The 21,442-nt window shown below is 32.6% G+C and overlaps 2 protein-coding genes across 2 annotated transcripts in view; one reads left to right on the forward strand and one right to left on the reverse strand.

The window, feature by feature from the left end:
* KCNK5 (potassium two pore domain channel subfamily K member 5) overlaps positions 1 to 21,442 on the forward strand; it is a 369,979-nt gene that overhangs the window by 206,878 nt on the left and 141,659 nt on the right. The gene's annotated exons all lie outside the window — the stretch shown is intronic.
* The window catches only part of DNAH8 (dynein axonemal heavy chain 8), a 99,581-nt gene that overhangs the window by 19,438 nt on the left and 58,701 nt on the right, over positions 1 to 21,442 (reverse strand). The window contains exons 56-76 of the mRNA XM_065735732.1: positions 19,866 to 20,055; positions 19,355 to 19,477; positions 19,086 to 19,216; positions 18,602 to 18,755; positions 17,654 to 17,818; positions 16,869 to 17,095; positions 16,361 to 16,479; positions 15,023 to 15,126; positions 13,277 to 13,453; positions 11,845 to 12,012; positions 10,446 to 10,658; positions 9,357 to 9,494; positions 8,884 to 9,011; positions 7,647 to 7,818; positions 6,857 to 7,012; positions 5,871 to 6,026; positions 3,820 to 4,002; positions 3,282 to 3,387; positions 2,222 to 2,474; positions 1,937 to 2,127; positions 183 to 304 (exon numbers count right to left, since the gene is read on the reverse strand). Of these exons, the coding sequence (XP_065591804.1) occupies positions 183 to 304; positions 1,937 to 2,127; positions 2,222 to 2,474; positions 3,282 to 3,387; positions 3,820 to 4,002; positions 5,871 to 6,026; positions 6,857 to 7,012; positions 7,647 to 7,818; positions 8,884 to 9,011; positions 9,357 to 9,494; positions 10,446 to 10,658; positions 11,845 to 12,012; positions 13,277 to 13,453; positions 15,023 to 15,126; positions 16,361 to 16,479; positions 16,869 to 17,095; positions 17,654 to 17,818; positions 18,602 to 18,755; positions 19,086 to 19,216; positions 19,355 to 19,477; positions 19,866 to 20,055 (3,376 nt within the window). The remainder of the gene's footprint in view (positions 1 to 182; positions 305 to 1,936; positions 2,128 to 2,221; positions 2,475 to 3,281; positions 3,388 to 3,819; positions 4,003 to 5,870; positions 6,027 to 6,856; positions 7,013 to 7,646; positions 7,819 to 8,883; positions 9,012 to 9,356; positions 9,495 to 10,445; positions 10,659 to 11,844; positions 12,013 to 13,276; positions 13,454 to 15,022; positions 15,127 to 16,360; positions 16,480 to 16,868; positions 17,096 to 17,653; positions 17,819 to 18,601; positions 18,756 to 19,085; positions 19,217 to 19,354; positions 19,478 to 19,865; positions 20,056 to 21,442) is intronic.

Genomic DNA, 21,442 nt, shown 5'->3' on the forward strand with positions numbered 1-21,442 from the left:
GCAGATAAAAAAAATATACAGCAAATAAGCATATCCAGTTTCCCACTACATAACTGTTAATTTCAGTGCCTTTATTCTATATTTTCTTTGGCTTTGATCTTAACTACATTTTTCACATGCATTTCCAACATGAAGTGTGTTAGCAAAATTACGATGGTGATTAACATAATTAATTAGTATACCTGAATCAGAATTTTTTCAAACTGTGGAAGTTTACTCAATTCCACTAAGTTTAGCCACATCATGTCAAGAATCCAGCGGAATGGTTTAGGTGGGCAAGTCTTTAGATCCAGTGCTGCACCTCCTGCAGGCAAAAATATTTGGATGAAATATACAGACATTCTAACGGTCAAGATTTTTTTGATACTACTTTTTAAATTATGGTTTAAATTATGTTCTCCGGGCCATGTCATTCACACTGAGGTACTCCGTGCATGCCTGTGCACAAACCATTTTAGGTATCGAGTATAAATTATTTTAAATAGTAGATGTAAAGTGAGATAGCCAGTAGGTCATACATATTTGACAAACTTCAGTATGCAGCTGAAGGAAAGACTCAAGAATAAGAATGAAATAAATTTTAGGAAGACTAATAGAAATATAAAGATAACAAGTAAGCTTTTTTTTTTCATCATCATTTTTTTCTGCATCCTCTGTGGTTCTCTGCAAATTAACTAATGTCAGCTTGCAGAAAAACTGGATGGTGTTATTCTCAGAGCTAAAATAATTTCTTTACTTAGTTCAATGGTATAATAAATTTCATCAATTTGCTACAAACAGAATAAAAATAAATATATTTCTTTAAATAACAATTATTACTTTTAACAGCTATGTTTGTGTGAATGTGTATATAGATAACCTATACACATAAGCTATAATTATTTAAAATTTTTTAATTATACACACATATTCACCAAAATACATACGTAAGGAAGGAACCTCTAGAGATTATCGAGTCCAAACCCCTGCCAAAGCCAAAGCAGCTCCCTAGCCCAGGTTGCACAGGTAGGCATCCAGGTGGGTCTTGAATGTCTCCAGAGAAGGAGACTTCACCACCTCTCTGTGCAGCTGTGCCACTGCTCCGTCACCTGCACCTTTTTTCAAGTCTTAACAGACCCAGGTCTTCTCAGCCTTTCTTCATAAGGGAGGTATTCCATGCCCTTTATCATCTCTGTAGCACTCCCCTGGACTTTTGAGTAGACCCCTGTCTTTTTTGTATTGTTATTTTGTTTTAATTTTAAAACAATTTTAAAACTGTTTGTAACTATTCTATAGATTATGAAGCAATTATAACAAGAATCTTTTTTTTTATTCTGCATCCATTTCATCCTCAAATATCCTATATTTTGTTACAGATTATAATAAATAAAAAAGGGATAAGCATTCAACCTCTGCATCAGATATCAAGTTATAACTTCCTCAAACAAAACAAGAATTCTCAAGATGAGAAGTCACAAAATACAGTTCTTACGTAAAGCTTTACTAAAGTTGACAATTCAGTGTGAAAGCATTTCTGAGCATACCCTGCCTGACATCAGTGGTAAAGCAGTAGCAGTATACTATTCTCAGAAGATAAACCCACTATGACAAACTGAAAAGCAAAACAGAGTATGAATGCAATACTTTTTCCTATCCACTTTATTCAGTAAGGGCAGATAATGATGTTCAAAAAAAATATATACGTTCACTACTTTGACACTAGACATTTGCAAAATTCATTTGAACATTATAAGATTCAAGCAGTTTTTTTAGGGACTTCTGCATAAGCAATTGTGGTCAAGTTTTTCAATAGTCATAAATTAATAAAGACAGTGCCTGATCCCACAGAACTACTGGCAGAAAATATGCAACAACAAAAAAGTCATAATTTGGAATGGCATGAGAGTATTAAAGATTGAAATTTTCCTCTACGCACTACATAATTTTTTAAACTCACCTCTAACGAATACATGGAACTCTGTGTTTTTCACACATCCTCTCTCAAGATCAATTTTCAATGTCAGGAGAAGAGTAAAAAGAAACTTGTGGTTTTCATACAAACCTCTAACAGAATATGTGTAAATTTCATAGGTAAGGTACTCAATAATATTTGAGATTCTTTTATGGGATAAAGGAGACTTCTCAGATCTGAATCATGAAAACAAAGAACAAGAAAAGTATTTTAATAACAACGAACACATGGGAGAGACACACACTGGAATAGAGGAATCTAAGTTTTTACCTGGCCATGGATTGATCAAATAACTTCAAGAACTGAGCCAGTGAAGTCTGATACATATTATTGACCATGCTCATTTCTGTAATAAGAAAATAAAGAATGCTTCCACGTGTAGCAGCAGGCCGATAATCCTCCTGAGCAGTGTTAATCTTCACTTCTGTTTCTGCTGCTACGGACAACTTTTCAGTTACTTCAGCAGCAGTTTGTTTAGTTGTTTGCAGAACTGCAATCAGGGACTCATCATCTACCAGTGAGCCTAAAAAGTGAAGTATCAGATGATTAGGACAGTTCTGTCACTTTTTAAAAACTGCGTAATTGTAAAAATCAAAATGAATTATTCACACCAAATGGAAATTATTTTCTGAATTGCAGAAAACTTCTTAAAACACAGACAAAATATGATATGTAATATTTAAAAGTATTTTAAGAGGCAGGGTGCTGAACAAATGCATTCAATTTATGTCAATTTGAATGTATCTGCATCAAGAGCTCCACAGCATGCACTAGGGAGGTCAACCCTCTGTCGCACATAAAATACAGTATTCATACAGTGTTGTTTAATTATTTTTAAAGTTTGTTGATTGCTCACTCAAATAAACTTAAGAGCATTTAAAAGCAATATTCTTATAATAGCATTCAAACACACTTCCATTTACTGGAAGTTATTACCTTTTTTTTTCCTCTACAGAAGATAAAGAAATTAATCATGTATAGTCTCCTAACGTGATGCAGAAGATTCTGCATCAGTAACAGTTTATGTAGCCTGTTTAACTCTGCATTTGCAATGGCTTAAGGTTTTACCCACAATCAGACTTTGTATCTCATCTGAAGAAATTGGATAATTTTGCAAAACTTATTTAGGTGCTTAGAACACTTTGAATCTGGAAGGGATAAATAATGACATGCTATCACACCAAGTTCCAGATACATCAAATATCTGTCATTGTATGTTCATTCATTATATTTTGGGTGGACAAATCATTTCTGTATGGTAAGGTTCTTAAGTTCAGCAGCTTAATTAGCCTTATAAAATTCCTATTTATTATACAGTTTGATACAGAACCTCTGGTTGCACTTAGTTTGTACAGAAGATTGTCTTCCAGTTCTTTCATCTTTCTTTTATTAAAAGTTACGTCTTCCATGAGTTTAATTCGTTCTGCCTCCAGTTCCTATTATTAAAAAACAAGAAAATGGCATGACACTTGATGGACTGTAGAGAGGAACCATACTTGAAATCCAAGTGCTGGTTTTTCAAGTTCATGGAAAGTGCATTTTATTTTTTCCTGTTGTACGCAATATACTATCGTAATATTCTCTTTTTTCATTAGTGTATCTTCAGTCTGAAGTATCTTATGAATGTCAAGTACCTGTGCTTAATATTTTAGGTCATACTGACAACCATCTCTACAAAATCACTTGTGCTTTTAAATTATTATTATTTTTTATTTTTATTTTTTACTTCAGAAATTCCCATATTGAATCTCAAGAAAATTTTAGGATATGGCTGACAATTTTTTTTCACTTAAGCATTTCTTTTTCTTATTTACTGAAACAGTCAAATGGAAATCAAGCAGAGCCACAGTTTTTGTGCACCAGGTTACCTGTTTTTCAGTAAGAATTACTCTTCTCAGTAACTGATTCTCAAGTCCTTTCATTGTAACAGTAAAATCAATAATTGATGTTTTTGCATTAATTTCAGGTGTGAATGCAGGATTGGGTAGCTTTGTAGTAATGTATAGTCTAAAGGAATTCATTACATCCACTTCCTTATCACCAACTTTCACCTGTGGAGTAAGTCATAATTATATTAAGCGGAGAAAAATGAGCTATATTTGCATCAACAGTACTGACAAGCAACAACAACAACAACAAAGCATTTTTGAAATACTAAAGATACTAAAGGTAGCCATAGACATATACTGCAAATGTACTGCTACGCTTACACTTCAGATAAATGGAAGGATTAATTCCACTGGGTGTTACAACAGATAGCTTCAAATCACTAGGTTCAGGTTTTGTGACTCTACCTTGCTAACTGCACCTCAGAAATTAAGATGGTAGAAACCACAGACCTTCAGAGAAATCATTATTCTCTTGTTTTCAAGGAAAAAAAAAGAAATGATTTAATCCAACAATGGAACAGAAGTTAATGGAAATCAATTCTTTGTTAACTAAGAGCAAGTAGATATTATAAATTTATAGAATTTTCTACAGAATTTTTATAGAAAGTGAAACATCCCATAAATTATATTCTTTCTTAAACAGTCCATGTGCACAATGACACAAGGAAATCTGATCACTGTGTATTACCCTCCAAGGCCACTTCACCTGTTTTAGGAGGAAGACCAAATCTACTTCCTTAAGCATATTATTCACTCTGACATTCAAAGTAGAAATACTCCAGAAGCATAACAATCTGGATTGTCATTATTGCTTTGGTTTAACCTGGCAGGCAGCTCAGCATCACACAGACATTTCCTCACTTGCCTCTCCCAGTTGGAAAAGGAAGACAACAGGGAAAAAAACAAACAAACGAATAAAAACAGCAAAATATATCTCACAGACTGAGATAAAAATTATTTACTAAGAGAGAAAAGGAAAATAAGATGCAAAATAATATAATTTTACAAAACAAGTGATGCACAGCAGTTGCTCACACCACCTGCTGACCAGTGCCCAGCCAGCCCCAAGCAGCAGCTTCCTTGAATTTTGTTTTATTTTTATTTATTTATTTTTTGAATGATAACATATGGTATGGATATTACTTTGGGTAGTTTAGTTCAGCAGTCCTAATTCAGTTCCCTACCAGCTCCTTGTTGCCTCCAGCCTCCTTTGCTGCCGGGGCAATATGAGAAGCTAAAACACTCTTGGCTCCATGCAACACTACTCAGCAACAACTAAAACATCAGAGCGATATCAACAAGTGTTTTTTACCCAAAGCCAAAGCATAGCAACGTACCAGACACTATGAAGGAAATCAACTCTGTCCCAGTTGACCCCAGGACAATTTCATCTGCAATTTTTTCTGCAATCTGTCACATCTCATACAGTTAAAGAAGATAATTTGCAAAAAGAAAAAAAAGATACACACACACACACAAAGCACATTCACATATTCTGAAATAAAATAACTAAAAAGGATGCTTATAGAATTTGGGAGTGATTTATTTATCTAATGAAGGTCAGAAACCTGCATGATTTTTTAAGATTACTAATATATTTAAAACTATTATTGAAGCTTCTAATTTGGGTTTGTTTCTTTAGAAAATATTTCTGTTCAAGATAAAATATTCTGTTGTCTGTTGTCATTAGCACTGACACCAAACTCTCAGAGACAGCTTTTCAAATCTTTACAGTTCTACTAAATGGTAGAAGATGTAATTGCTTGAAAATGAAAGGACTGTAAGCCTTCAGCGGAATAAAGCTAACTCGTTGTAGCTTGAAAACTTCAGAGGTAACTACAGTAGTTAAATTCTAGACTCATTGGTTAACTATTCAGATGAGGTTCAGTCTATTTTATAAGTTCAGCCTGATTCTTTACATTGCCCTCCTGAATGCAAAGGTTACCTGATTTAACAGCGTTGGAATAAATGGAAAAAATATAATTAGTCACAAAATTAACCTATTTGGTCTCTTTTGTTCAATTACTAACCTTAAAAGAAGTTCCAGATTTAATGAAATTCTTTTCTAATACATTATCAAGCACTGGATCCAAGTCTTCACCTATATCTTCAATCACAAGAGATCGTCCCAGTGAAAGACTATCTTCTAGATGTGTACGGAAATATTTGTGATTCAACGTTGTTACCTCAAAAAGTAAATTAAAAACTGATATAAGGACAAAGGTGTTTCTTCAGTCTTGAAAACCATAGTCTATGAAAACCATAGATCTCATTACAAAAAATGTTTTCATTGTTTTTGTTACTTGCATTTTAAAGGCAATAACAAATTTTGTCTGTGCAGCAATTTATGCAGAAAGAAATACTTCTTGTGTACTCAAATAAAATTACCATTAAAAGAGGAGTGAAAAATTGGCTCTAATAAAATCTTCAAAACTTCACTATCAGAGCAGAAGTGAAATTGGCACAGCTTACATTATTAAAATGTTATGAGTATTTTTGAAATCAGAGGTGCCTAACTTTTAATTTTTTATTTAATGTTCTTAGAAAACACTTTCTAATTTTACCTTTTTAGTGTTGAACAGTTCTTACTTACTGTTAGAATATTATGAACTCAGAGGTTTGAAATAGCACAAAAATAGACTTGTAACATAAGAAATCCTTAAAAAAAATACAAATTAAAAAAAATACGACTTTTGTATTGCTTTCTAGATTTTAATTTTCAGAAAGCTCTCATAATAATTTCAAGATTATGGCAATGAAGCAGGGTAGCAGCTTTGCATAAAAAGACCCAGGAGTTCTGATGGACAAGTTGAGCATGAGCAAGTAATTAATTAACGAGTAAGAACAAGTAAAGGTTCCCTCTTGCAGGAAAGGTCAACTGAGCTACGTTAGGAAGGGTCTCACCAGAAGGCTGAGGAAAGTGATACTTCATTACTGGACACACACATCTGGGGAAGTCCAGATCTAGTCAACAATGTTTGAAGAAAGCACGTTACATTTTTAAAACACTATTCACCTGTAATTCATTATTCTGTTCTTTCTTTTTAATCCACGCTTTCCCTTGAGTTTGTGGATCTATCAAAAGAGGATATCTAGTTGCCTTAGTGACAATTATACCATTCTGAATTGAGAAGTCATCTCCAGGCAGCCCTTGAAGATTCCACTCACTAATCTACAGGATTAAAAAAAAAAAGAAAAAAAAAAAAAAAAAAAAAAAAGGTAAGCTTATTGTCAATGATAAAAACACATCTTTAAAGTCTAAAAAAAATGATAATTCAACCTGGCAGCCGAGTTAAGCTTTGGGATCAATTTAGAGAAAACTAGACAAAGAGATTTTTGAGTTTAATATTTGATGAAGAGTACTTAGAGATTCTGGAAAAACATGTTCACTGTTTGATTTCAGTGAAAATATTTCATATATTCTTTGTTAATCATTCTCTTTAATCTAAAATTTAATTTTTTTTTTAACTACACACAGAACTAAACACAAGCAACAAGCAGTATTGTCTTAGTAGACATGAACTTTGTAGATCAGGTGACAGATTGTCAGAACAATATACTTGCAAGTGCACTATTTTACTGGTGGTTATCTAATTGCATAATAGATAACTTGATCACCTATTTGTATCTAAACATTCCACGTTACTTTGTTCTGTAACGGAAACTGCCATGAAAACAACAGAACTACACTGTGTAGTAATATCAGGGAATTATGGTCCTGTTTCAGATAAGTATAATGATGGCTGACACCAAAAGAAAATGCTTATTGAAGTTAAAATGAAGTCCACTAATCACCAAGAACTTACCGTTGGTGGATCTACCAGCATAGAAATCAAGTTCAAGCTTTCAGAAAAGGGGATTTTTTGGACTCTCATCTCTGCTTCCCATAAATCTTTAAGTAAAAGATTCCTGAAATTTTGATTAAAAGGTCCACAGTAGGAAAGGAAACCTGTGCAAAGCAGTACATCTCCCACAAGTCTAAGAAAGAAAAAAAAAAAGTTGATGCACAATTTCATTTTTTTTAATTAAATAAACAGCTTTTGAAACATAATTACAAGATTTCTGTTCCGTATGGTTATTTAAGGAAAGAATTAGTGGTCTCTGAAAACAAACAAAAAAAACAATGGTTTATTTCTGTTCTGACGAAGTTTTCATCACAAAACTTAAGAACAGAATTGTACAAAAATACTATATTTACCCCTACTAAGTAGAAGAGGACAGAACTATTCCATTTCTCATAAATGAAGCATAAATTCCTCATAAATAAATTGATTTATTTCTTAAAAATATGCCTGCAATATATTATTTATAAAAAAATTAATAATTCTCTTGGCACGAACAGACCTCATCAAAAATGTCCAATATTTTCATTCACAGAAATTCACAGAAACAGAAGCATTTCAGAGAAAACTAGTCCACACTTTCAAGCTCTTTCCCTTTAGCAGCCAATCTGACAGGTTTCCTGTTTCTAGACAGCTGATACCTCTGGCTCACGGGCTGTTCAACATTTTGTCATTTGGAGTGGTACATTGTCTGGACTCCAAGTTTTCAATTTTCTCAGAACAAGGCTTACTGTCCTACATGTTTTTCAACACATGGAGTATAGGACGAGGCTTCTTCAACTCCCTCCTTCATTCAAATATGCCCTAACTTAATATCAAATGGGGAGATTATTTTTCTTCCTTATTCCTTCTCAGTCATCCTTTGATCATCACTACCTTCCACCTATTTTACTTTCCCAGTAATAGTGGAACAAGGAACAGTACTGGGGCAGAGGCAGCTGTAAATACAAGCACATACCCTGTTCTGAATTTAATTCAAAAACATGAGGCATTGTTCAAAGTTTAAAAATGCAAGCACTCAATTTCTCACAGTTACTTACAAGAGGAAAATTCAAGTTTCAGGACAGTTCACTTAATTGCGTAAATATATTAAGATTTGTAGGAGGAAAACGAAGCATAATTACTAAAGTTCTTAAATTGTTCGCCTAGTTCACATTTTTGTAGGTAATTCATTTCTTTTCTTCTCTGATGAATTTGATACCTGTTTATCTGAGATTTAAATTCTTTTCTTTTCTCAGTCCATCTGTATTTCTCTCCACTTAGTCCTTGTATAAGTGCAGAAGCTGCTTGCATCTTTCTTCTGCATGTTTCTGCATCATTCATTAAGTCCTAAAAATGAAAGAATGTCCTGTTTCACTTAATAATAGAATGGAATAATCTTAAGAGGATGAATATATATATATAAGTATACATACATACATACATATATATATATATATATAAAATGGTTAATTTAGATATTTAAGAGTCATTCTGAAGAGCTGCATGCACAATTATTGTGTAATACATCCCTATTGACAGGAAGAAGGAAATATGAGGGAACAGAAATTTAAATCTCTTACTATATTTTATACATGAATCTAATCTATGTAGTTCAAGGTAGTAGGGAATAAATGCATGTCTGTATCAATTCCTGTTGGCATAAGTTGTTAAGTTTAAATACTTGTATCTCACCATTTTCTCCTTCATTGCTGCATCAAACTTTGCCTGTACTTTATCCAGTTCTGCTTGCTTTTCATCCAATTGCTCTTGAGCTGCTGCTAATTCTGCATTAGCTACTTTCAGACGGCCTTCCTGTTTTGCCAAGTTAGCCTGTAAAGAAGAAATATTAAAACAATGACATTAAATTTGAATGTACTTTAATGGATTATTTTCAGCCTGCTTAATTGGAAATCGGCAGTCAATAACATACTTAAATATTTTTATATTAGTTTTTATACAAGTATTATTGCCTATACCACATATACACTTGAAACTTCTTCAGTGTTAAACTCAAGGTACTTACTACATTGATATTCAACTTTATCTCTTTTTTAAATGTTTTTATTTACATTTAAGGAAGTTGGTGAAGGAATTACTGTTTCTGATCTTTAACTACTGGTTAGCCTAGTAAAACAACCACTTAATTGTTTTGCTCGATTATATGCTTTAGTCTTTCTTATTTGTTGTTCTTTGGTGATGGACAATCACAGCAGGAGGCCCAGTCCTTGATGAGCTAACCATATAGTTTTCTCCCACTGTACTACTGTTGCTTTCATAAATTATTACTTCTCCCGTGTCAAAAAAAATACTTGTAATCGCCCATTCTGATTATTTCCACTTTTATTTTTAAAATTGTGTTATGGGACCTGTAGGGATTAAATACTTGATTTATAATCCCAAAAGCAACAAACACTACCATATGAGTTTCCACGTGGTCCTTATTTCTGATAAAAAGTTTCTGTTCAAATGTTTATGAACGTGTAAAAGAAAACACACACTAAAGTAATAAAGACACCTAAAATGTTTTACTGTTCGATTCCCACTATTGAAACACCTTTATTGATGTAAGCCCTGAATCTCTTTAAATTGCCAACATTCAGGCAAGATATCAGCTGTTTTTTTCTCCTCTTATCATTCCTAGCCACTACATTCTACAATTAAGTCTGAATCAATTTATCTACATGTACATATATATTTATATGTTTGTATATTAAATCCTACTACCATTAAAGTAAATTAAGTTAAATTACATAGAAAGCTAAAGAAACAGTGATGAATTACCTTAAGAGGTAAGACATCCTTGTTAACACCATAAAATATTGCCATGGCTTGCGTCCAAGACAGAAGTCCTGCCACGTTACCACACACTTTTTTACCGTTCTCCATCGTATAGTCCTCCATGTGAAAGTAAGGCTGGAGTAATTCTACTGTCTCTTCATTGATTGTGTCCTTAGGAAACTGCTTTAGACTCTGCAGGAACGGGCCACTCATTAGCTGCAGTAAAAAAAAAAAAAAAAGCAACACATGATAATTGCACACTCTTTACTCACCTTATGTCTAAAAGGTTGTTCATTAGTGATCATGTTTAAAATAAAATAAAAAAAAAAACAACAGAAAAAAGAGGAAAGTTAATGAAGTTCTTCTGTAAAAGAATGTAATTGATACTGTTATCATAAGGGTGTTCTATTCAGTTGTAACTCCTCCCAGATCACTTCAAGAATTTCAGTTTTTACATCACACTCCAGGAAATACAGTAAGTTTCTATCTCCCATAGCTCTGCTTTGACACTTTAAGAGCATTTAAGAAGCAGCATTTCATAAAAATTTCAGCCAAGACATAGCCCTAGAGGTACATCTGTAACTTTTATTAAAGATGCAAAAAAAATAAAATAAAATAAATCCAATTGAAAAAACTACTTATGCATTTCTGAACTGCGATTTAAATTCTTCTGGGAAAGGAAATCACTTCTAACAAATGTTTATTGTGTTAAAGCAAACCATGGAATAACTGCTTATCCGTTTTCATTATGCCTATGGAAAACAAAACTGGTTATTTATCTGGTCATTCCAGGAGATGAATAAATGAAAAACATGCTCTATTCGTGTTGAAGAAAATAATATTGGAATATTAATATATTAATTGATGTAGAGCAGAATTTAAATAATTGCAGAAGGAAAAAAAGTCTTCTGAGAGAATTTGAAAGACTTGCAAGAATTCAGGCCAGGAATACTTAAATACAGTGTAGGAAAAAAATATACTCTTAATCTTATTGTTTTTAGATAATCATGAAACCTAGGAAAAACAGGGAAAAAAAAAAAAAAAACCCTGTCTAAATGAAAATCAGCAGTTCCCCTAAAAGAAAGAGAGATGTTTAAGAATTACCATACTTAATGTATGGCAGCACACATAGAGCAAGAGACAATCACATTTTAGATGAACACTGGATGGAATTAATTCTGCTATCAAGAATTGTTTTTCAGGTATGTCACATGGAACTGGACTTGCAAAATTCTCATAGCATTCACCTACAACTTGTGTATACTATATGAATCTTAAAATCCATGTTTGTATTTTAACAAACTTCTGTCCTACTTTGAGCAAACAGCATTGTAAATTCCCTTGTATTCAAGTTGCTATTTCTAGCTTCTAAGAAACATACAAAAAAAAAAAAAAGACTTACTTTTAATGATTCTGCCCATGATGGTTTGCAGCAAGGCTTTTCTGGATCCATGGTAACTGGATCTAATGGCTTTTGGAATAGTATCAGACAGCAGTCCATGATCCTCATAATTAGATGAGGAGGTTTTGCCAATTTTTTAACAGTAGAAATATCCACTGGTTTGATTGTCTGTTTGGAAAAAAAAAAGACATTGCTGCCTCACTGACATTAACATTGCTCTCTCATTAACATTTTCCTATTCAATATCTTGATTTTAATGTTTGCTTGACATACTTTACTTTGAGACAAGCTGTATAGAAAACATACAAAAAAAAAAAAAAGCCTAGCTGGGTTTACTTCACTAAATTTCAGTTTTATGACACTTTAATACTCTTAATAAATATCAGACACAAACATTTTCTCATTCCTAAAGACAGCACTCAAAACTTAAGTTTAAATAGATAGAGTAACAGCATTAACTTAATCTGACAATCAAAGAGACTGAAGAAAAGTATATTATAAAATTGCAGAGGATTTAATTAAAAGCAGTTCACTTTGTATGACAGTATTTCAGATTTTTAAGGGGTAAGTGCCACCATTTAATTCTGAGATGTTTTGTTGCTTTCTAAGTTATTAAATGTATGAGGTCTTTTTTAAACTTCATTCCCGGGTAGCACGGACACTTGAGCTTAACAGTAATTTATATGATAATAAGAAATGACTGCAAGTTCAAAGTTAACAAAGCAATTTCTCTTTGTAAAATATAAGCATGTAACTATCACTCTGGAATAAGTAGTTGCAGACAGTATAGAATACACAGGACAGAGCAAGAGCATAGTCACATTTTGTGGCTGGTTTTGCAAGTGTCATTTATCTTGTCCCAGTACAAGAGTAAATAACTCCTTTTTCTGGCTTTTTCTACTGTGAATGATTTTGTCAAATAACTTCTGGTAACTGGAATAGATGTTTGAAACAATATAACACATTACTGATTCCTGATTCCAGAAGTCTTAACATTATAATTGTCCACAGCAGAATAATGAAATTAAATTACAGAGTAAAGAAATGCCTCAACATTTCTTAACCCTTATTTTGATCCTCCAGGTCCCTCAGACTTAATTGTTTGTTGGTGAAGTATAACTCAGCCTTTTACTCATCTTACAGAGGAGTTAAGTATGGGAAAAAAAAGAAATAAATGTGTAATTTTTGGAAAGATTTATGCCTGCAACTTTTTAATGACTAACAACAAATACTACAGAATATTCTCAGTGCTTTTAGAATCATATTGCAAGCTTTGTAAATATTCATCAGAGACAAGACCACCATGATAAAACTGATAAGCTAGAGTCAGCAGTCAAAATCAATTGACAACTACATATTTCTGGCAATAGATTTTCTTTCAATGGTGACACAAATAATATGAAACTAATAAAAATGAAAGAAATGTATTCACATTCAGTGCAGCTTCTGCTTCTTCTAAGGCTGGTTTAGCTGCCTCCAGTTTACTTTCTGCTTTCATTTTTTCTAAATCAATTTCATCTACGATCTTTTGTGCTTTATCCTTCACGCCTTGGACTTCATTTTTTACTTTAGATGAAGCTTCAGCACTTATTTTGACTTCTGCTAGTACCTGGGATTGATAGTAAACACATAAAAGCACACATCAAAATAGTGTAGCAAGTAATTAAGCAATCTGACAAAAGAGAAAATAGATAGATAAGGGCTTTTATAGAGACGTATATGAAGCAGACCCTGACTATATATGGAATCAAATATATCATTTACAGAATTCACACAGAGAAATATTGGACAAGTTTTCCAGCAGGAGTTGGATAGTCAAAATGAATTATTTTAATAATAAATAAAAGGCTCCTCAGTGTCCTTTAAAGCTATGATGTTTTATCCTATGATGGATTTTCATCTTCTTTGAATCTGCTTTTTCAGTGCAAACAGTACTTGCCTTTTTTCACTACAACTCTGCAGCTAATACAGCTAATTGAACTAACTGTAGGATGGCAAACCATCTTGATGAAGGGTGAGCCTCCTCTCTTTTACTTTAGTCCAATATAACTAATTGTGTATCTACATGATTAAGTTATCCACTAGTGTATTTGTTTCATTAGTGCACTTGTATTTATTAGTGCACTTGTAAGTCCTATTGTATGTATAACATGCATTTGATGTCAGAATACATTAAGATCAGGATCAGCTGTAGGGTCAAGACCAGCATTTTGAATGTGTTTACAAGAACATAAACAATGTTCTCAAATACCTATGAGAAGAAATGATAGATAACAACAACAAAGTCATTTGTTTTTATCTCCAATTCTGATTTCTAGGCTCAATATTAAGACAGAAAATTAGAGAACATAAGTAATATATCACATTTATTTAAAATAAATGTCTGTTCTTTTATTGTTTGACTGTAAATCTACATCTTTAGTCTCATCAGCGGTACCCTATTGAAAAAGCTGACAACCCAAAGACAATTATTATAAGACAGCTATTTCAAAATGCATATCAAACACAAATATAAACAAAGTAAGAACGACCAGTGTATCTATCATACTCTCAAAATCTAAGCTGTATCATTTCATTCGATTTATCATTAATATCTCTAAAATGAAGAATGCAAGGAGTCCTTCAGCCATGGCTGGACAAAGGTCTGTTTCCAAGCACATACTATACTTGTTCTATCTTTCAGAAAATAGAACGCCTACAGTAGCATTAAATTCACATTAGACCACCATCTCATGAACGTATTAACATTTTGCTAATATGAAAATAAAATATGAAACTAAACTAAAGCTGGATGAATTTCAATAGCAATTCTGAATACTTACTATCTGTTAACTTCTTATTCACAAATGTTCTTATAAGAATTTAACAGTTTAACTACAATTTCATAATTTAATAAACTTCAATCAAACACACAAGAAGGCCCGTGAAACAAAAAACAAATGATATGTGATGCTTATAGGAGTGGAAAGAAATGGGAGGAAAATAAGGAAGGCACTCAACTGCTGAATATCCCAACATCTGCTACAGTCTTAAAGTGCCTCACTTTCAGAAGCATGTGCTTTATCATCATGCTGTGGACACAGCTGAAATCTCTTCTAGATCATGATGCATGTTTTTACCTCAGTATATAACCTGATGTTATCCACTGCCTTTTGCTATTTAACACTTGTGTACTTACTTCATCTGCCTTTACAGATGCCACAGCAAGTTCCTTTTCCTTAATGGCCAGATCCTTAGAGAGCTTAGCAACAGATTCACTGGCTTCCATCAGCTTAGACAGACCTATTAAGTAAAAGACAAAAATAAGAAAAATGAAAACTATTAGATTTTCTAATTAAATAATACAATCTAGCCCTTGATCCAAAATGCCTTTTGCTCTCCTTTAAATTTGTGTGTAAGGGATAGAAAGCAGATGTAATTTGATTGTGCTTTGTATTTATTTTTCAAAGATACAAATAATTTCAAAATGTCCAAAATGATTACACTGTTCAAAAAAATCCAAAAATTTTATGCTTGGTTTGTTACACCTGTATACAGTACCTAAAAAGTAGTATATTGAGGATATATTGTGTCAAAAAGGCACATAATGCAGTTAGAAGCATTAGTAACATTTTACTAGGAAACACAGGAAACAACGTATTTATTCAGATCCTTAATGGCCTTCTAACCAGGCATTTTTTTCCAGAAAGAAGCAAGGTTTCACAGATTCCATGGTCAACTTTCTGTTTTTCCTCGTCTGTGTTACAAGATTGTCCACCCAAAGTGACAAAGCAGAAGAGATATATCTTTCAAAATGCATTGCTTGTATTGACAGTACAGAGCTGACAATCTCAGTGTGCTCAAACCATGTCATTTTCTGGAAAGCAGTACTGATCATGGGATTTTGCACAATTTTGCTGCTTGACAAGTACTTTTAATCATCCAATACATCATTACATACAGTAAAGACATCTCAACGATGATGAAAAGAGTGGCATTATTTAGCTTACTTTCGTTTTGATAACATAAATCCTGTATCAGAATAATTTCCTAACAATCTGAACCAAATTCAAGGATATTCTTTTTGACCTTCTAAATCTTTTAACATTGGGTGATGCAAGACTAAGGATTTGATTATGGTCTTATGAGATAGTAGCTAAATAATTCATAAAGAGATCATTCTGCAGGATGCAGTAAACTGGAACATGTTTGGAGTTATGGATGAATTTAGATCTGCCTCGCTACAAGAAGAAATAAGGTGCTCACTTTGGCCATTCATTAAAAATGGTGATGTGGAAATACTAAAGTTTAATATAGTGCTGTGATGGATGATTAAATTCACAACTTCTTTAAAGTATTTTGAGGGAGTTATTGTGGGTCTGTGATAGTTAAAGTGCTCAGAAGTGATTCTCACAGAGTACTAGTTTAGGACTGTGATTAACAGAAATGATTATAAGTGATCATTGATTAAAGATGCTTAATAATAAAAACAGATCATTTGAGATCAAACATGGAAACACATCTTTATTCTGCTTACCAATTTGCATACGTTCAGCTTGTTCATTAATACTTGCTAACTTTTCAGCATAAACATCTTTGTAGCCATTGATGAAAGAGAGATAAGATTTAGGTGTTACATAAGCTCTTCTTCGAAACCTAAAACATAGTATATTGGCAGCGTGAACTTCATACATATTTTCAGTATATACAGCAATTTGATTACTTGCAATGAAACAAAGTTATATAAAACAAGCATTAAATTCAGAAAAATTTCTTCATAATATGAAGTTCTATTTCCAATTAGAGTTTTTTTTAATCCACATAAACAATATTAAAGACCAATTAATGATAGAAATGAAGGTAATGAATTTGTCACATAACAGTACTTTTCATTGCCTTTTCATATATTGATTTAGCATATTGTTTTTATTATTGGCCTTAAAATACTAATTGAATTGTTATTCAATCTAAAAATACAATGTGTTACAAAAAGAGCATCTATAGCAATACATTAGAAGTTGATCTTCACATTTGTCTTGTATTACCTTTGGAAATAATTCTCACAGCTTTCTGAAACTATATCGTGGAAGTGACCCATGGTTTCTACTACTTGTGTTTTAACCGATGCAGAGCAGACCATATTAAATTCTGAAAGAAAATAACTGGCTACAGCTACAAGAGCTTCCTTGGGCCATCGACTGAACCAATCCATGGTGCACCCTGATATGAGACCAGGAAATTTCAACGAACGTGCACGGAACTTCTCACCAACCTAAAGAGAGCAACAATATCAGCTCATGATACACTATCTAAATTAGGTTGATCCAAAATGCTTGATGTGTATAAATAACTAAGTAGACTATTTATTCTTGTTAATTCTCAGCATAGGTTTTCCTTTAAAATTTTTTGTTACACTTTCATCATTCAGTATTTTATGAAATTTGAAGATCATGACAAATATGAATGTTTCTTAATATTTCAAAACTTAACTAATGCCTTTTAATTCCCATAAAATACTTGCTTTCAAGTAACAAGTAAAAATTTCATAAAGTTGCATACACTGAACTGTAATAGGAAAGAATATTCCAGGAGGGAAAAAAGAAAATCAATTTAACATATAAAGAATGTCTGAATCTTCAAGTATTTGCTTTTAAATTCTTACAGCTGCACCATTACCTTTATTATATCAGCAACTATAATCCAGACTTCACTAATCTTATCGTATGTCTTTTATTCACCCTAAAAATATACACCTTGAATAATCCTATCATAACTTACAGGATATTTTGCTAATGGTAATAAAGAAACCAGATATAAAGACAATACTTACAGGAGAAAAGCAGAGGACAACGTGCATGTTCTTCTTTGCCCGAGTTAAAAAATACTCATACAGATTAACAAAGGTAGGAGGACAGCGAGGCATCTCTTTTTTCATCAGCGATATTAACCCTTGGGTGATTTCTTCCAACTCATCCCGAGCAAACAAATTAGAAATCTTTATATAAAATTAGAAGTGATAATAAAATAAATAGTATTGATTTAGTTTTTTCTCTTTACCTCTTTAGATCTCTCTGTGCATATATATAGTTTAGTCATACTAAAAAACAAATCTGCCCCGACATAGACTTCATTCAACTCCATTAACATCTGGAAATTCTGACTCAGAATGTGTCATGGTTTAACCTAGTAGGCAGCTCAGCAACAAAGATGTTTGCTCACTCTCTGCCTTCCCAGTGGGATGGGGGTGAGAGTTGGGGAAAAAAAGTGGAGCTCATAGATTTAAATAAGAACTAAGACAAAAAAGGAAAAGAGAGATAATAGTAATGATACTTACTACTCACAAAACTATTTACAAAAGCTGCATGAGAAAGATATATATGTGCGTATATATATAGATATATATATACGTAGATATATATATACGCACATATATATCTTTCTCATGATATAGGAAATAGAAAATTAGGAGACATTAAAAAAAATAGGAGACATTACTTCTGGACCTAGGTCCAGAAGTAATGTCTCCTATTTTATCATATTGGTTCATTATATCAGTGACAGGTGTTGTTGGTGTGGCAGTAGAGGTTGAACATTCCCACCAATACTCTGTTGAATTTTGTGTTTTGTAGCTGAGAATTCGCTCTATCAAAATTGCTGTTGTGCTCTTTGTATCTGTTATAGTTTCTAACGTTCTATATCTGTTATAGTTTCTATAGTTTTTAACATAAATAGAGGCATTACTTTTGGAGCGACCTATGTTGTGAAAATGATACTCTACCTCTCCTGAAGACAGAAGATTATTAATGTATTCCAAAAATGCCTCCTCTTTTATTTCATTATCAGTGAAAATGAAAGTGACTCCTTGTCCCTCTACTCCGGCTGTTCTATACAGCAATTTTAAATCATCTGACAGATTGCTTACGTTATATGATCTGTAAAGAATAAGAAACACGATCTGATAGTTCAGAACAGGGAATAATGCTATTTTCATATTACGGTGTTTTATAAATGATAGTGCAAACACCTTTTGAATTGAATACACGTAATTAGGCTTGGGAATAGGTAGCACATTGTACAGCTTTTTGCACTCAAAACTTCATTCAATTCTTTATACAAACTGTAGATACACATATATATTTTTTAATTCCCATTTTTCACTGGTCACAAAATGAAAAAGACAAGCTGTTAAAAACATACAGTTATGACTATGTAAAGAGAACAAATAGTATAAATTGCATCTATATATTCCTTGCATTTCTTACCTGGTTAATGTAATCTGAAATATTTTATAGCCAGCAATATAAGAAGCCAACCTTGAAAGACTTTGTTTTCCAGAACCACCAACACCAACAAGTAAAGCATTTCCATATGCTGTTCGAATTATTCGGGAAATCTATATTGGAAAAAATAGTAGAATAGTGCACAGAAAAAAAAAGATGGGGATAAGACACGATCTTCAAAATGTGCATCCTAACCATAGCTTTCCCAGGTCAGGAATACTATTGCAATAGTTAAGCTAAAAGTCTCAAACCTTAATAATGTGTGTCATTGCATCCTTAAAAAACACCAAATCAAGAAATGATCCTCTAATGCAATCATTGTATTGTTTTTGATACATTTGCAATTTCTCACAAAGAAATTCAAAGCTTGGAATCTGAAAGAGTAAAAATAAGTAAAAAAAAAAAAAAAAAAAGAAGATCAGTAACAACACAAGCATAGCCCTTTTAAATTTAAATGGAAAACTCTGCTGGCATTTTTATGCACTAACTTGAGTTCATGTTCTAGTCACACATAATGAAATTATCTTTTAAAATCACTTCAGTTTAGGTGCCTCTATGTAAGCAGAATTTTTCTGCAAACACTGTGAGAAACACAAGCAAGGAGTGTAGGAATGAATAAAGTACTTTTATATGGTAGATGAAGACAAATGTGCTGCAGATATTCAACAAAACTTGCTGTAAAATATGAATTTGGCAATATAACATACTTAATTATTAAGGGTAAACTACAGTGCTGAATATTTTAGGTGGAAAAGAAAATACCTGCTCATAAACTTTTGGTGCTTCGAACACAAAATCTTCTGGTTTGTCATCAGTTGCTTCAGGTATGTCCCGCAGAAAATCAACAAAATATGTCTCAGCTTGAGGAATTGCTACATCTCTACCCACACATTCTTCAATTGCTTTTGTAAGTGTTTTATCAAACCAAGCTGTATCCTCAGGAGAAATAAATCTAAAAGTAACAGATTAGCCTTATTTTAAAACTTATTTAAGTAAGGAGAAAAGCAGATAATTAAATAGTAAAAAACAAACAAACAAAAAAAATCAACAAAACTTTGTAACATTTCATTGGAAAATACGTATTAGGCAACAGCTACCAAAATGATAAGGAAATATTGATGGAAATTATATGCTTTTATATTCTACAAGAATCACAATCACTAGAATAGAGGAAAACAATCCTCCACCTTTTACCAAGAACTAGGTAAAGACAAACCGCTTTATTTCTCAGATGAAAAACGTTGAATTGTTTCCAAAATAACCATGGCTAAGATTCCTTTAAATTCTCTTGACCAGCAGTGGGATAGCATAATTTATGTTACTACAGTGCTGCCAATGAAACTGCAATAAAATAAAGACTAGTGAAGGTCAGCTAAAAACTCTTGACTTCATTTTTATATTCTTGAAAAACGATGGATAAGATTTCCTTTTAGATTTCTCTTATATAAATACTGAGTTCAGAAAATGCATATTTGGAGAAAAGAGAAAGTAAGCAGGCTAGGGTTTTCAAATTAGAGCTTCTGGAGCTCATCATAAATAGCAAAAACTTCAGTTTGTTAATGCACTCTCCTGCAAAAAATGAGAAAGCATCTGCAAGATGATTCAGAGTTTTCATGAAAGAGGAGGAATTCTAGAGGACATAGGAAAGGAAGGTAATTAAAACTGATTGACTGTGGTCTTTGTTCTGCCTGAAATTGTTTCTAGGATTTATCTGGAAGGGTAAGGACAGTTCTTTCATACAACAGTTTCAGCTATGTGTGATTTCAAAGCTTTACTTATCTTCCTCATTTTATTTCTACTTCAAATTGAGTACATGATGAAATCCATAAACCAAAGGAGAATTATGAGGATTTTACCCTGTCCCTCCTATAAGAAGCTCTGTCTCTGTTTTCATAAGACAATTATTTTAGATGACTGCTCTTTCCTTTATGCTGAAAGGATACTGGAGTAACAGTTCTTAAGGCTGACTGTGCTTGAATAACATGCAATCATGTTATTTGTCTGCTACAGCAACAAATCATTTGCATAAGATTGCACATACTTGGTACTTAAAAATAGACTCCATTTAAATTTCTACAACTACGCTTAACGCTGACAAAATTCCAGTCATGGGAGTTAACTGTTAAGTATTTGCCATTGCAAAGTCTTCAGGTTTAATTTAAAGCAACACCAGCATGGCATGCTATTTTGTGTCTACACAAAACATTTTCCTTCTTTTCTTTTTATAAAGTAAAGTAAAAACTCTGATGAGAATAACTATTTTTCAATCATAAGCTCCTGATGATTAACTTTTCCAATGAAGAGATCAAAGTAAATTTACATTATTTTTTGTGGGTTGC

Source organism: Cyrtonyx montezumae, unplaced genomic scaffold (genome assembly GCF_038088225.1).
Source record: "Cyrtonyx montezumae isolate F1298 unplaced genomic scaffold, pur_monq_1.0 scaffold_0, whole genome shotgun sequence".
Lineage (NCBI taxonomy): Eukaryota > Metazoa > Chordata > Aves > Galliformes > Odontophoridae > Cyrtonyx > Cyrtonyx montezumae.